The following is a 13,721-nucleotide window of genomic DNA, read 5'->3' as shown; positions in this document are numbered from 1 at the left end:
AGGGTCAGAGGAGCTGAGGCGACGTGGATCTAAACCTAAGGTGTCTGGACCCCTGGGTCAGTGCTTGGGGAGAACGTGGAGTCTCTGCCGGAGGAGCAGAAAGGGACCCGGGACTGAGCACAGTAGACTCAACAGCAGGCTTGCCCTAAACGCAACTCTCCTCTGGTTTTGCTACTCTTAGACTCTTAACTCTCCCTGGGGAGACGGGCCCTGGGGAAGCCAACACAAAGCCCAGAGGACTCCATCAGGAAGGTTCCCGGGCCCTTGGCCAGACGCTCCTTTTCCTCTCAGTTTCACATCATCACAGTCTTGTGTGTTTTCCTGATCACTCATAAAATACTGCTGACTCCAGCCATGGCTCCTATTCCCATCTCAGCTATTTCACACCTGGCATCTGGGAGCTGTTCTCAAGACCCCACTGCAGCTCCTACTTGATGACCATCATTTAGCAGAACTGGTATGGAAACAAACCACTTGACTCTAGGGATCCAGGAACAACTCTGGGATCCCCACTGTAGGTCACAGGGTCTGCCAGATAGCTTTACACAATTCTCATTTCATCTGATGAGTCCTTTCCTGCCCAGCCAGGGAACCTATTTGACCCGCTCCTGTTTGACTTGCTGTCAAACTCTGAGACAACAATGAACTATGACCTTTCATCCTTTCAGGGAGTCAGATGGATCACCTGTATGCCTAAGGGATTCCTGAGCTGAAAATCAAGAACTAAATGGGGGACCTCACTAACAGATATATCCCACTAGAAGGACTAGAGGGTCTTTGCAGTGCCCTGGAATGCAGTGGTAATTGACTAAATGATACCCTCGGGGTCTCTGGGGGTTGATGTAACCCCATAAATTACGACCAGGCAGTAGTTGCGTCTGCATCAACAGGATCCAGCTCATAAGCTGCACTTTCCAGGCGATGCTCATCCTATCATTGTCAGCTCCTTTGCTGGGAAGCACACCCCTGCCCAACTTCACACCACCTGTGAACACCACCGAACCGGTGTCCACTGTCTCCTGCAGACCTAACAAACAAATTAAACCCGACATATGCCAAGTTTTGCAAAGTCTGCCCTCTTCAGCTCCCAAGGACTCTCGGCATACATACTGAACAAAACCCTGACCCAGATCAGAGCTGCAGAATGCGCTGAGTCCCACCATCTCTCATGACCGCTTTTGGCACAGCCACTCCTTCCCAAAATAGTCATAAGGCCCACCATCTCTCTCAGGTCACGGCTGTCCATCCCTCTAACTCATTACTGGCCAACGACACGAAGGACTTGGGATTCTCCAGTGACAGGGAGAATCCAGCATGGCATTATAAACTAGCAATGGTACACTTTCCTAATGTCAGCAGCCCACACTCAACTCTCTCATCTGCTTCCCTCTGGCCCCTTTCACAGCCATTTATCACAAGTAAAAAGATGGCTTCCATGATTCAAAATCGAGCTGAAGTCCTCCACCATCTCAACTGCAAAGAAAGGTATGGTAAGGTGTCTCGGCAGACAGCCACAGACCTACAAATGCATCTAGGAATCAGCCAGTGTCACAATGCCTTCATCACATAGGATGGATTCTTGAGGGGGCACCCTGAAAGTCAGCACTGCAACCCAACAGTCCCATGGCTGCTGGGACATTTCTTGCATAGGGTCAGGCCCCTGCACTGACGGCGGAGGAGGTGTTCCAGGGGTGCAGGAGAACTCGGCTATTTTCCCCACCTTCCAGCCCCATCGCCTGCAACTGTTTCAGCTGGGCATCCCTGGAGGGTGTGCTGGAAAGAGTCGAAACAGGGGAACGGAGGCAGGAGAATGAGGAAGACGCATGGGGAAAGAGGACAGAGCGCCATGGAGCCATCAGCTGACGCCCTGAGGGTACAGAACAGAGAACTCAATACTTACCCCAGCCGGAAGGGAGCGGGCCCAGTGGGTCATGGTCAGTGGAAGCACTCGAAGACTAAACACAGAAACACAGCAAAACACAGGGGTTAAAAAAAAAGCCGCTGGATAAAAATAAACCAATCGATCAAAATTAAAACTGCCAAGGACTAGTTTCCACATTTCAGCACTTTGCAGAGCAGACAGTGGGGCCTTAGGTGGCCTCTGCTCCTCTCCAAAGTCTTCTTCTTCTTCGAAGGAAAAAACCCCAAAAGAACCCTGCACACTGAGGGCCGGGACAGGTAGTGAAGAGGGTGGAGCGAGGGGGAGGGAGAGGTGTGCAGGTGAAGGTGAGCCGAGGCCCAGAGCGGGCCCCAGGCGTGGCAGGAGGGCCCGAAGTGGGACCGGCAAGCTCGGCCTGGTGCCTCCTCTCAGCTCCTGCTCAGGGCAGCCAAGGCGACTGAAATCACCACCACCACCTCCAACTTTCTCCAAGAACCACACACGGGAGGGGAAAAAATATCGCAGGCCTTTCCAATGAAATCATTCCCACAAGCCCTGCCCACGCCCAGAGCTTCCTGGCTGGGGGCTGGGCCCTCCTCCCTCCACCCCACTCCTGGGTGCGCAGGGAGAGGGAGCAGCCGTGTGTGCGACGGACTGAGGGCACATTCAGGCCCCAGGCCCCTCACCTCCCCCAGGAACGCTTGGCTTCCCTTCACAAAGCACCTTTATTCTCCTCCGGCCTGAACCTGAAGTTGTTCAGTGTTCTGTGGGCGCCTGTCTGGGGAGGTGGGGCTGGGGGCGAGGTGGTGAGAGAGAAGGGGAGACAGGAGAAAGAAAGAAAGAAGCAGGGTTGGGGAGGCTGACTCCAGGCCTTGAGGGTCACTGTTTACATTAGAGCCCCCCAGCCCCTGCCTAATTCTGCTGTGGGGTCCCTGGGGCTAGGCTGCAGCGGCCCGAGAGTTCTCATATCCTGCAGGGAAGGGGGTGCTGTCAAAGACTCTTCAGAGTGAAATAAAACAAGCATTGTTCCCTGCTTGCTTTCTCTCTTTCTGTTGTTTTTTTTTTTCTTCTTCTTCTTCTTCTTCTCTCTCGCCGAAGCATTTTTATTTCACTTACTAAAATTTAATCGCTATGTTAGGGGGATCAAGTTCTCAGTGCAGACTTCGGGCTGCCTGGCTGGCCCCGTCTGGGGCCGATGGAGCCACACACGGGCAGGAGAATGAATGGAGCTCAGTCTCAGCTTGAGAAAACATTGGTAGAACTCAACGGCCAACGAAACCCCTTCCACCCCCAGCTGAAATGACAGAGCAACTTTCTTTCCGAGGTGGTGGCGACACAGGCCTCTCTTCCAAATCAAGTTGCAACAAAGACGTTTAAGTCTGGAAACCACAGGTCCCTTGATGGAACGGAGTCACCTTTCAGCAGAGGCAGGGTGAGACTGCTCCAAGGTGTGGGACGCTAGGCTGTCCTCAATTTGGAGCATGTTGCCCTCAACCTTACGCTTGTCACCACAATTCAGATTTGTCTGATGGTTACTGGGGGGAAAAAAACACCTCCCAAATTCACAGAGGTTTTTTTTTTTTGGTGTGTGTGTGTGGAGGTGGGGAAATGAGGGGAGTCAGCATCTCATAAAATCCAAGCTCCTCTGACTTTTTCGTAGCTATACTCGGCAACGAAGGAAAGCAACCACCTTGTGAAACACACATGCGCTTCAGATAATGAAGCCAAACAGAAAGCAGTGGGTGAGCACTGAGCTAGAGCAATGAACGTCCTTGCAAAAGGGAAGGACTACAGGAAAGATTATTTCAAGAAATTAAAAGCAGCAGAATTTGATGTAATTTTTGGTGGTGGGTTTTTTTTTTTTTTTTTGCTTATTTTTCTGTGTTTTTGTTATTGTTTATTTTGTTTTGTTTTCAGAGTAAACAAATGATCTGCAAAGCATCCAGGAGCTCTGATGGGAAATTAGCTCCCAACTGGTACCAACCAGGCTTCAGTGGGCTTACAGTCATCTCCTGTCTAATTCTACAAATCAATACACCAAAAGGTCTTTCCTCACAGCCTCTGTGACCTGTACTGAACTAGAAATGAAAAATGTGTGGGGCTTCCCTGTTGGCACAGTGGTTAAGACACTGCAATTCCAATGCAGGGGGCATGGGTGTGATCCCTAGTCAGGAAACTAAGACCCCGCATACTGCACGCTACAGCATAAATAAGTAAATAAAGTTAAAAAAAAAAATGTTTACAGGCCCCTTTCTTAGGCTTTGCCTTCTTTTAATGTCAGAAACTTTACACGATGTTAACTCTTTCTCATCCAGGTGGTTTTTCTGACAAATGCCTTTGGTATGCTCTCATTCTCATCCTATTAGATCACCCCCTCCCCAGCACGGGGTCAGGGGAAGAGAGAGAGGAAGGGAGAGAAGCCAGAGACTGATAAACATGAGCAAATATATGAAACGGGTCAGTGGAAGCTGACACTCATGATTTTACCTCTTAACAGTTAAAGCAAAGCACTTGATTATTTCAGATATTTCTTCCCTAATGTATACAGTACAACTTGAAATATGTTTAGAGGAGATGAAAGAAGCCAAGGAGACATTAAAAAAATTAAAATCTATATTTGCTGGCCAGCAAACCCAAACCCCAAAATCCCATGTCTGCAATGAGCCAATCACCTGCCCCTTCTCTTCTTCTTCCACACCTTCCCCTGAAACAAGAGATCGCAAGTGCTACCTGGAGCACAGCCGGGAGAGCACAGAGGGGCGTGGGGAGACTGCTGGCAGATGGGGGACCCTGGGGTGTGCCAGTGACCCCAAGAGACCAAGATAGCTTCCTTTATTATCAGGAAGAGAAAGGAACGCTGTTGAATGATTTTCCTGGTAACCGTCCCTGGGTGGGGAGAACTGGGGTGCAGGCCATGAGCCAGAGGGCTCATGTGAGTTCAAGTTCCTCAGGGACTGAGCGATAATTTCCAGTAATATTTTAAGATACCAACTCAGAAATAAAGAATGTCTAGCAAATACAGCCGAGGGCAAGACAAATTCTGGGGAGAGCACAGAGGTTACAGTGTGGAAGGCAGGCTCCTTTCTTTTCTTTTTTTTAAAGGATGCAACCAGTAGGCGCAGAAAAAACCTCAGGTGGCTTGAGAATTTGATCCAAGGGACTCTTTACAGAGTAAGAAACACTGTTTCTGCATAGAGCACTTTTGCGTCACACGTTAGCAGCCACAGAGTGATGTGTTTCGGTCTTGCTGACACTGGCTGTTCTCCTCTGATTATTAGGGGAGGATTCATGTGGCAGAGGAGGAGGAGGAGTGGCCACAGAAATGGCAGCAGGCTGCGAGCAGGGTCCTTTTGCAATTAGAAGATGCACAGGAACAGGCTGGGCTTGCTCTGTGGACGGCAGCAAGACCACGAAAACAGATGGCAAAGCAAGACAGCATGGGTCAAACACAAGTGTGCATGTGATGATCACAAGTAACAAAGGCACTCTGGAGCATCAGGAGAGGGAAACGTGTCAGAAATAAGGGACCGAGGGACTTCCCTGGTGGTCCAGTGGCTAAGACTCCATGCTCCCAAGGCAGGGGCCCAGGTTCCATCCCTGATCAAGGAACTAGATCCCACATGCCACAACTAAAGAACCCGCAAGCCACAACAAAGACTGAAGATCCTGCATGCTGCAACTGAGACCTGGTGCAGCCAAAATAAATAAATATTTTTTTTAAAAAAAGAATGATCGGGACTTCCCTGGTGGTCCAGTGGTTAAGACTCTGTGCTCCCAATGCAGGAGGCCCGGGTTCAATCCCTGGTCAGAGAGCTAGATCCCATATGCTTAATTAATTAATTTTTAAAAAGAAGTAAAGGAACAGTAACAGAGAGATAGAAAAAGGTGTGTGTTGAGGCTGGAAGGAATTGCAGGAGGCTGCCATCTGGGATTCCCTAGACTTCCCACGTCAAACTGTATAGTTCATGTTCTCTGCAGGGCAGCAAAGAAGAATGAGGTCTGGTTTTGGCCCAGGAGCGTCAGCAGCAGCAGCAGGGGCGGAGGAGGAGGAGGGGGGGGAGGGGAAGCGCTGCTACAGTATCAGTTCTTAAGTCTTCCGAGTCAAACCCTGGGCCAAGGCCAAACCCCAGAATAACTCTATGAAAGCGACTCTTCTTCCTTGTAACCAGGACATGGCACCACAGCAAACAAGACGGGTAAACCAATTCCAAAGAGGAGGGAAGTCAACAGAGAGACATTGAGAGCTGACCCAAAAAAAAGAGGCCTGCCCATTTTTCAACATGAGTCTTGTTTCAGGGAGAAAAGGGCATCATCACTCCATCTAGAACCCTCCTGGATCCCCAGCCGCACTGAGGAAACCGTGTTAGAGGACTCAGAACGGACTTTTTTATTTTAAGCACTGAACTTTTACTTTCAGGGGACACTCCAAGTCAAAGTTCTACCTCTGCAGGCCCAGAACGGTGTTGCTGAAATGAGAGAGGCAGGCGAGGGGGATGAGGCCTCCAAAAGCACAAGCAGACGTGAGCTCCAGAATCTTCCCTTTCACACACCAAACATCTGGGCCAACTGACAGAACCCACTCGGTGTGTGGGAAGGGAAGCGGGAGAAGGAGCCCTTCAATGGATTTTTCTTTTTCAATTTGAGAAAGTGGGTAAGCAGGGAGACAAAACTATGCAAGGCTCCTAAAATGCGTCCTTGTCTCTAAGTCAAAGGACAAAGCTGCTCAGACCATCCCAGTTTTGCAGCCACGACCACCCAAAGAAATGGCAGGGAAAGTCCTTGGGGCCCAACTCAAGAGGAATCATTTCTGAAATGCAGGGAAGGGTCAGAGTCTACCCAATTTTGAAACATGCCAGAACGTGATACCCAGCATATGTAGAGGGGCTGTGGAGTGGGCAGCCAGATGCCCAGCAGTATAGATGCTGAACTCAGTACACACCACGGGGCGCGGGTGTAGACAGACATCAAGCTGACCTTGGAGGCAACTCAATGTGACAAACAGCAGACTTTCTGCTCATTCATACTAAGCAAACACTATATGGTGAGCAGTCAGCCCCCACGAACAAAAGAAGTAACAAGCCAGCCAAGGGCAATGTCTTATGGTTGATGCGGTGGCTCATGCTTTGGGTGAACAGAGAAAGAGGTGGAAATGATGGCAAAGCTGATGATGAATGCTATTCAGTTAACTGGAATTACAGGTTTTCTGAGCACTTAGACATGAGTTGTAGGGTTGAAGTTCAATTCAAATAGAAATAATGTTTGTTAAACATGGTAATATCATAGACCAGCTCAACAAGTTTCCAACCTCCAGTATACCACACCTCGTACAGGTTCCATATTACAGATCCCAAGCTTCAAATTCAAGAGGCTCAGAGAAAATGCAATCAGAGTTACAACTTGAGAATCCCACCTCTCTGTCAAAGAGGCTCCCCACCAGGCACTGGGTTGCTGGGAAGGGCTCCAGTGAGACAGAGACCCAGGAAGGAAAGTTCCTAAAGGGACACAGGACCACAAAACTCTGAATCCTGGACTAGAAAATTTTAATGTTATTCTGAAGGTAATGGCCACAGAAGGTTTTGAACCAGTGATCAATTCAGAGCAAAGCCCCCTTTCCTTAAACCCTCCACAGCGATTTTTTTAAAAAGTGACAAAATGACAGTGATATTTGAAGACAGCTCTGCTCAAAACAGCACAGATCAGAGAGATGCCAGCAAAGAGACAATCCCAAGGCTGCCTTCACCTTCCAGGTGGGAGGAGAAGGGGAAAATCAACAATCAGAGAGAAGAAAGTTGATCTAGACCGGTGGATCCATACAATTTTTCTGTAAACAGCCATAAAAAAACTATTTTAGACTTTATGGGCCACCTGGTCTCTGTTGCGGCTACTCAGCTCTGTCACTGCAGCACAAAAGCAGCCACAGTCAAAACCTTGACTACCGAGTGTACATGTGTTCCAATAAAACTTTAATTTACAAAACCAGATGGGGGCCAATTTGGTCCAGAGGCCATAGTTTGCCCATCCCCAGATCCAGGCGAACATTCAAGTCCCTCCAGCTTTTAGAATCTGTCAGATAATAAAGATCTGAAAAGGTGAGGTATGGGAGAGGTCACAGTGACCTTCAGGTCTCAAGGCAGGATAAATGGACCTGGATGGAAGGACCGGAAGAGAAATCCAGTCTCAGAAGGAAGATGGGAAATTCGGTTACAGACACAGGTACTGAGCCCATAAATACAGAAGCTAGACACTGAGTCACTAAGTTAGAAATGCCGGAGTTTTGAGGAATTTCGTTGTAATGAGTAAAATCTCCAGGGTCAGAGCACTGACATTTCTACCCACCATTTTCCCTACTCAACAGAACAGGTGGAAGGAGAATGTGTGAAGCTGCCTGTTTCACAGCGCCAGGAGGCTCGCCCTCCGCCCTGCGGCCGGCCCCCGCGTCTCACCTGGTAGAGGAACCTTTGGCTGAAGTGCTGCATGGCGCCCTGGAGCTGGTTGCGTTGGGACTGCCACTGCTCGTAGTTCCGCACGTACTCAGCTGTGGGGCGCTGCCATGTGGTGGTCCGGGTGTTGTGGTCCACATAGTAGAACCTGCCGCGGGGGTCTGTGCGTTTCTCCCAGCTGAAAACATCAAGCTCCGCGTGAACACGGTGACCACCTCACCCCTAGGCTCACATAGAGAAATTGGGCAGGCTGGCAAGGAGGATGGCGAGGAAAGGTCTGGTGTAGGGTCTGGCCCAGGAGCTTGGTTGCTCCAGGGAGGCAGAGCCAGGTAGGGCCCAGTCACAGACGCTTTGGGGGCCAGGATGATTCTAACAGACATCTGTGGTTGCCCCTGCAGCAACCAATCTCAATCTTTTTTTTTTTTTTTTTTAACATTTAAAGATTTTTTTTTAATGTGAACTTTTTTTAAAGTCTTTATTGAATTTGATACAAGATTGCCTCTGTTGCTTATGTTCTGGGTTTTTGACCATGAGGCCTGTGGGATCTTAGCTTCCTGACCAGGAATCAAACCCACACGCCCTACACTGGAAGGTGAAGTCTTAACCACTGGACCACCAGGGAAGCCCCAACCAGTCTCTTCTACCAACAGGCCCTGGATTCCATGTCAGAGATCCAAGTGGCTCTGGGGCAGCCGACTATACTCCTGACCCTGGAGTTGAATGGCTGACTGGACCGGGAGTGGGCATGTGACCTATGTCGAACCAATCAGGGTGAATCTCATAATTTTTAGTACTTACAGTGGGAAAAATGTAGTCTTCCTTGCCAGATGTGATTGAGAAAGCATGCAGTGCTGGGACTGGCTAACATCCTGGACCCAAACACAATATGAAGTTGACCCAGTGGATGGCAGAGCAGAAAAATGGAGGAAAAAAGCCAGTCCCCTGGGGATACCATTTGAACCATTGGATCATGGTTCCCTTGAAACCAGGATCTATGTCTAGAATTTTTAGGATCATGAGACAGTGAAATCTCTTCATTATTCAAGCCAATTTAGATCCAAATTTTTCTTCCTTGCAACTGAAACTGTCCTGACATAAGATGCCAGCAAAAATATATTGACTGGTCATAGGAAGAGTTGGTGCAAAAGACAGCAGGACTCTCCATGTTATCTTTAGTGAGGAAGCAATCTTCCAAAGTTGGCGCTAAAATATCCACGGGCAAGGCAGGGCTAGAACAGGGAGTGAAAATTCTCAGCTGTGCTTGGTAGGTGTAGCTTGATTTCCACATATATGGTGAAGAAGTGATCAAAAGAAAGTAAGAAAGGGAGCTCTGCAGGGTGAGAGAAACATTTTACATTTTGATGGAGTGTGCGTGACATGAATGTATGCATTTGCCAAAACTCAGTGAACTGCATAACAGAGATATGTTTATCTCACTGTGCGTAAATTATATTTCAATTTTTAAAAAATGAATTTAAATCTAATGAAGCCTCCACATCTAATGACCAGTTTGCCAGGAAAGATAAGGAATAAAGGAGCATGTATAACACAACACCAGGAATCACAATCAGCCACGTTCATTATGTGAGAATTTCTACAAGACAGATGTCCAACATTGTCAACAAATATATAGTTTAAAAAAAAAAAAAAAGAAAAGGTTAAAGGAACTTACAGATTAAGAGAGACTTATGAGATTATCAGCCAAAAGCAATGTGTTGATCTTGAGTTTGGATCTGATTCAAACAAAGCAAGTGTGAAAATGTTTTTAAGACAATCGGGGGAAATGGAACACAGACTGCACGTGACATGAGGTAACAGAAGTCCTGCTAATTATGTTGGGATAATGGTATTCTGATTTTTTTTTTTTTTAATCTCATCTATTAGAGGCGTATGTGGTATATTTATAGATCAAAGGATAGGATGACTGGGACTTGCTGGACAATTCATCAGTTGCCTCCCCTAAAGAGTGGGAGGTCAGATGAAACAAAATCTTACTAACTGTTAGAACCAGGCTATGGTTACAAGGGAGTTATTGTACTATTCTCTCAAATTTGGTGTATGCCTGAATTTTCCATTATAAGTCTGAAACGAGAAGGGGGAGAAAAGGAGTTTCAAGAAGATAAGATGGAGATACTACTGAAGAAAACAGGATTCACCCAGTGAAAAAAGGAACCCACAATGGATCACACTGGATGACTCCAAAGTGTCAGAGGGTCTCTGTTCCCTGACTACCTTCTCACACCATCTCTGAATTCTGATCTTACTCACAAGATTATAATGCTTTGGGCTGACTGATACTTTCATCAGCTTTCAGGGTTAGCCTCCTAGCTGACTTTTGCTGCCGCCTCTTCAATGACTCTTTCAAACTGAAAGGCTCCCTAAAATTGGCTTCTCTTCACCTCCCAAGGCCCGTTCCTGGATTGTGCATGGATTCTGCCTGCTGGACTGCCTTGCTTTCATGATCAGCCATCACTCTGGATTCACCTAAACACCATCATTCTCGCCCCACACCTGAATCTTCCACAGTCTTCCTTCCATCAGTCCACCACCCAGGAATGCAACCACACCATCATTCCTGACTTTCCCTTTCTCACTGATGTCAGTAAGCCGCTCAGCCTCAGGGCTTCTTTTTATTTTGTCTCCCTGTCCTTGACTTTCCATTTTCATGTCCAAGTATCCTTGAATGAACCTTCCCATGCAATCTAGCCCATAAACTACCATCAGGGTAACCCCAGCAGACTGACCCTTTATGAAATGCTGGAGTCAAACTGTCAAATTAGTATTTAAGGCTCACAATAACCTGGAACCTTCCCACCTTTCTCATAAATTCTCCCAACTGGTGATCTTTATTTATTTTTAGTTGTTAGCAAAGGAATCATGTATCTACAGTTTGAAACACAAACAGTACTACAGGAGAGACAATGAAATCCAGTGTCTCCTGCCCTCTTCCCCATTGCTGAATTCTGCTTCCCGGGGGCAACAATTACCTTCAACTCTTGATTGTATCTTCCAAATAAATGCTTACTCCATAATTTCTTGATTTCTGCCAAGTCAGAGATTACTATGGACTTGCCACTCTCAAAGCTGAAGAATTAGTTCTTGTACCCTACCAGCTAACACACACAAAGCTCTCTCCTTTCCTGTCCTCCCAATTTAGAAAAGCATCATTAAATCAATATTTGGGGTTTGGATTATAACTTTCTAGAATACTATACATACACATCCTTACTTGTACAACTTTTTCTTTTTCTCTAGAGTTAAGAACTGCATGTTTTATTCAGCTTGGACTTCAAGGACCTGCCACTAATTCAGCCCCAGACTCTTGACAGGGCAGGTGCCACCAGGGTCACTTAACTCTTGGCCTCATCTGTCCAGCACCCTTTGTCTGGGGCAGACAGTTGTTCTCCAGGCCTGCTCTACATTCCTGTCCTAAGTCATCCTCCTTCATCTTCCTCATGGCCCCTGAGCTGAGTCAGTCTCCTGTGTCCTGCATCTCACGATTTCTTTCTCTGTTTCTTCTTGTCTGGTGGAAGGAAACAGCTAGGAGTTTCTGAGAGAGGATGGACCAAAGTTAATTTTTTGAAACCCTGCATATCTGATGATGGCTTTATATCAATCCTCCTGAGTGCTAACATGTCTAAAAGCTGATTTCTGAATTTGCTCACTTGTTTCACTTGAAGATCCTCAAATATCATGATCTATAGTTTTCTCCCCTTAGACTGGTCACTGAAAGAAAGTGAAAGGGAAAATCCCTCAGTCGTGTCTGACTCTTTGTGACCCCATGGACTATACAGTCCATAGGATTCTCCAGGCCAGAATACTGGAGTGGGTAGCCATTCCCTTCTCCAAGGGATCTTCCCAACCCAGGGGTCGAACCCAGGTCTCCCTCACTGCAGGCAGATTCTTTACCAACTGAACCACCTGTCACTACCCCAGCAAAAAAAAAAAAAACAACAACTTTCCAATCTTTTCCCTGAGGATAGCATTCTCACTTAATCCCTTTTTCCTGAGTTCATCTCTGCCTTCAGCTATGACCATGTTCGCCACACTGGTTCTATTCTACCAGGAAATTCTTACATTAGCAGCAGCCATGTGGTTGCATGTGTGTGTGTGTGCACACATGTGTGTGGCAGGAGGTTGGGAGTGATGGCTGACAACCTAGGAATCTAGCTGCTCCCTGCACAAGTTTTAAACTTCAGGTATTTAGTGTCATTACACGTAACACATTCACATACACATACCCCGTATGTCCCTGAAGGCTGAGGCTTTCTAGGGCTCCATGGTGCAGACTGGCTGTCTTTTGGGTGGAAACCCCACACTGGAAGCTTGGGTTTCAGCTTTCTCAGTTCTACCAGCAACTAAACTTTGATTACAATCTCCCATATGCTTTTTCTCCTCTTCCATGCCTTTATCATTATACTTTTTTAAATAACTTTTATTGCCATTTTAGTGGGTTTCCAAGAAGAAATGGAAATAAACATGTTTGATCCATATGTTTAACTAGAAGTCCTCTGCATTGGTGAATTTCAGTCTGTCAAACAGCATAATCACACCCTTGATAGCAGGTGAAATCTTACACAGAATTACAATAGATAAAAACAGAGCAGCAGTTGGAGGCCCTTTCATGCTGTTTGATTCCAGGGGGCAACTGCACCAAACCCTAGGGCCTTACTAGACATACTTTGATCATCTCTGTTTCACACAAACCCTCCACTCCACCAAAACTGCTCCATGTATCATTCCCTAAATGCGCTTTTCACATTCACACTGTTTCCCTAACCTGGATCACCTTCCTCTTTTCACAGAAGTCCACCCCTAGCCTTTCTTAAAGCCCAAGTTGGAGTCCTCTGTGACAGTGGTCCCCAATACCATGCTCTATAGTGCCTATTCCCCCTGCTCACCTCTGGTCTGAGAACCACCTAAGAGTGTCTGAAGACAAATCATTGCACTCATATGAATTACCAGGTCCAACACTTTTTGCTCCTGGATAAAATGACTGGTTGCTTTTTTTTTTAACTGAGATCTAATTGACATGTAACATTATATGAGGTTTAAGTTTTATCTTTACAACATAAAGATTCAATATTTGTATATATTGCAAAACAATCACCACAGTAAGTGTAGTTAACATTTGTCGCTGCACATGGTTACAATTCTTTTTTCCTGTGATGAGAACTTTTAAGATCTACTCTCTTCAGTTCAGTTCAGTTCAGTCGCTCAGTCGTGTCCGACTCTTTGCAACCCCATGTATCACAGCACACCAGGCCTCCCTGTCCATCACCAACTCCCGGAGTTCACTCAAACTAACGTCCATCGAGTTGGTGATGCCATCCAGCCATCTCATCGTCTGTCGTCCCCTTTTCCTCCTGCCCCCAATCCCTCCCAGCATCAGAGTCTTTTCC

The 13,721-nt window shown here is 46.9% G+C and overlaps 1 protein-coding gene across 8 annotated transcripts in view; it reads right to left on the bottom strand.

Annotated features, from left to right (window-relative positions):
- The window catches only part of WWP2 (WW domain containing E3 ubiquitin protein ligase 2), a 176,815-nt gene that overhangs the window by 13,560 nt on the left and 149,534 nt on the right, over positions 1–13,721 (bottom strand). For all 8 annotated transcript variants that reach the window (XM_055553490.1, XM_055553491.1, XM_055553493.1 and 5 more), the window contains 2 exons: positions 8,323–8,497; positions 1,901–1,955 (listed from right to left, as the gene is read on the bottom strand). In XM_055553490.1, coding sequence (XP_055409465.1) covers positions 1,901–1,955; positions 8,323–8,497 — 230 coding nt within the window. The remainder of the gene's footprint in view (positions 1–1,900; positions 1,956–8,322; positions 8,498–13,721) is intronic.

Source organism: Bubalus kerabau, chromosome 17 (assembly GCF_029407905.1).
Source record: "Bubalus kerabau isolate K-KA32 ecotype Philippines breed swamp buffalo chromosome 17, PCC_UOA_SB_1v2, whole genome shotgun sequence".
Taxonomy (NCBI): Eukaryota; Metazoa; Chordata; class Mammalia; order Artiodactyla; family Bovidae; genus Bubalus; species Bubalus kerabau.
This window is presented reverse-complemented; position numbering and strand designations above follow the sequence as displayed.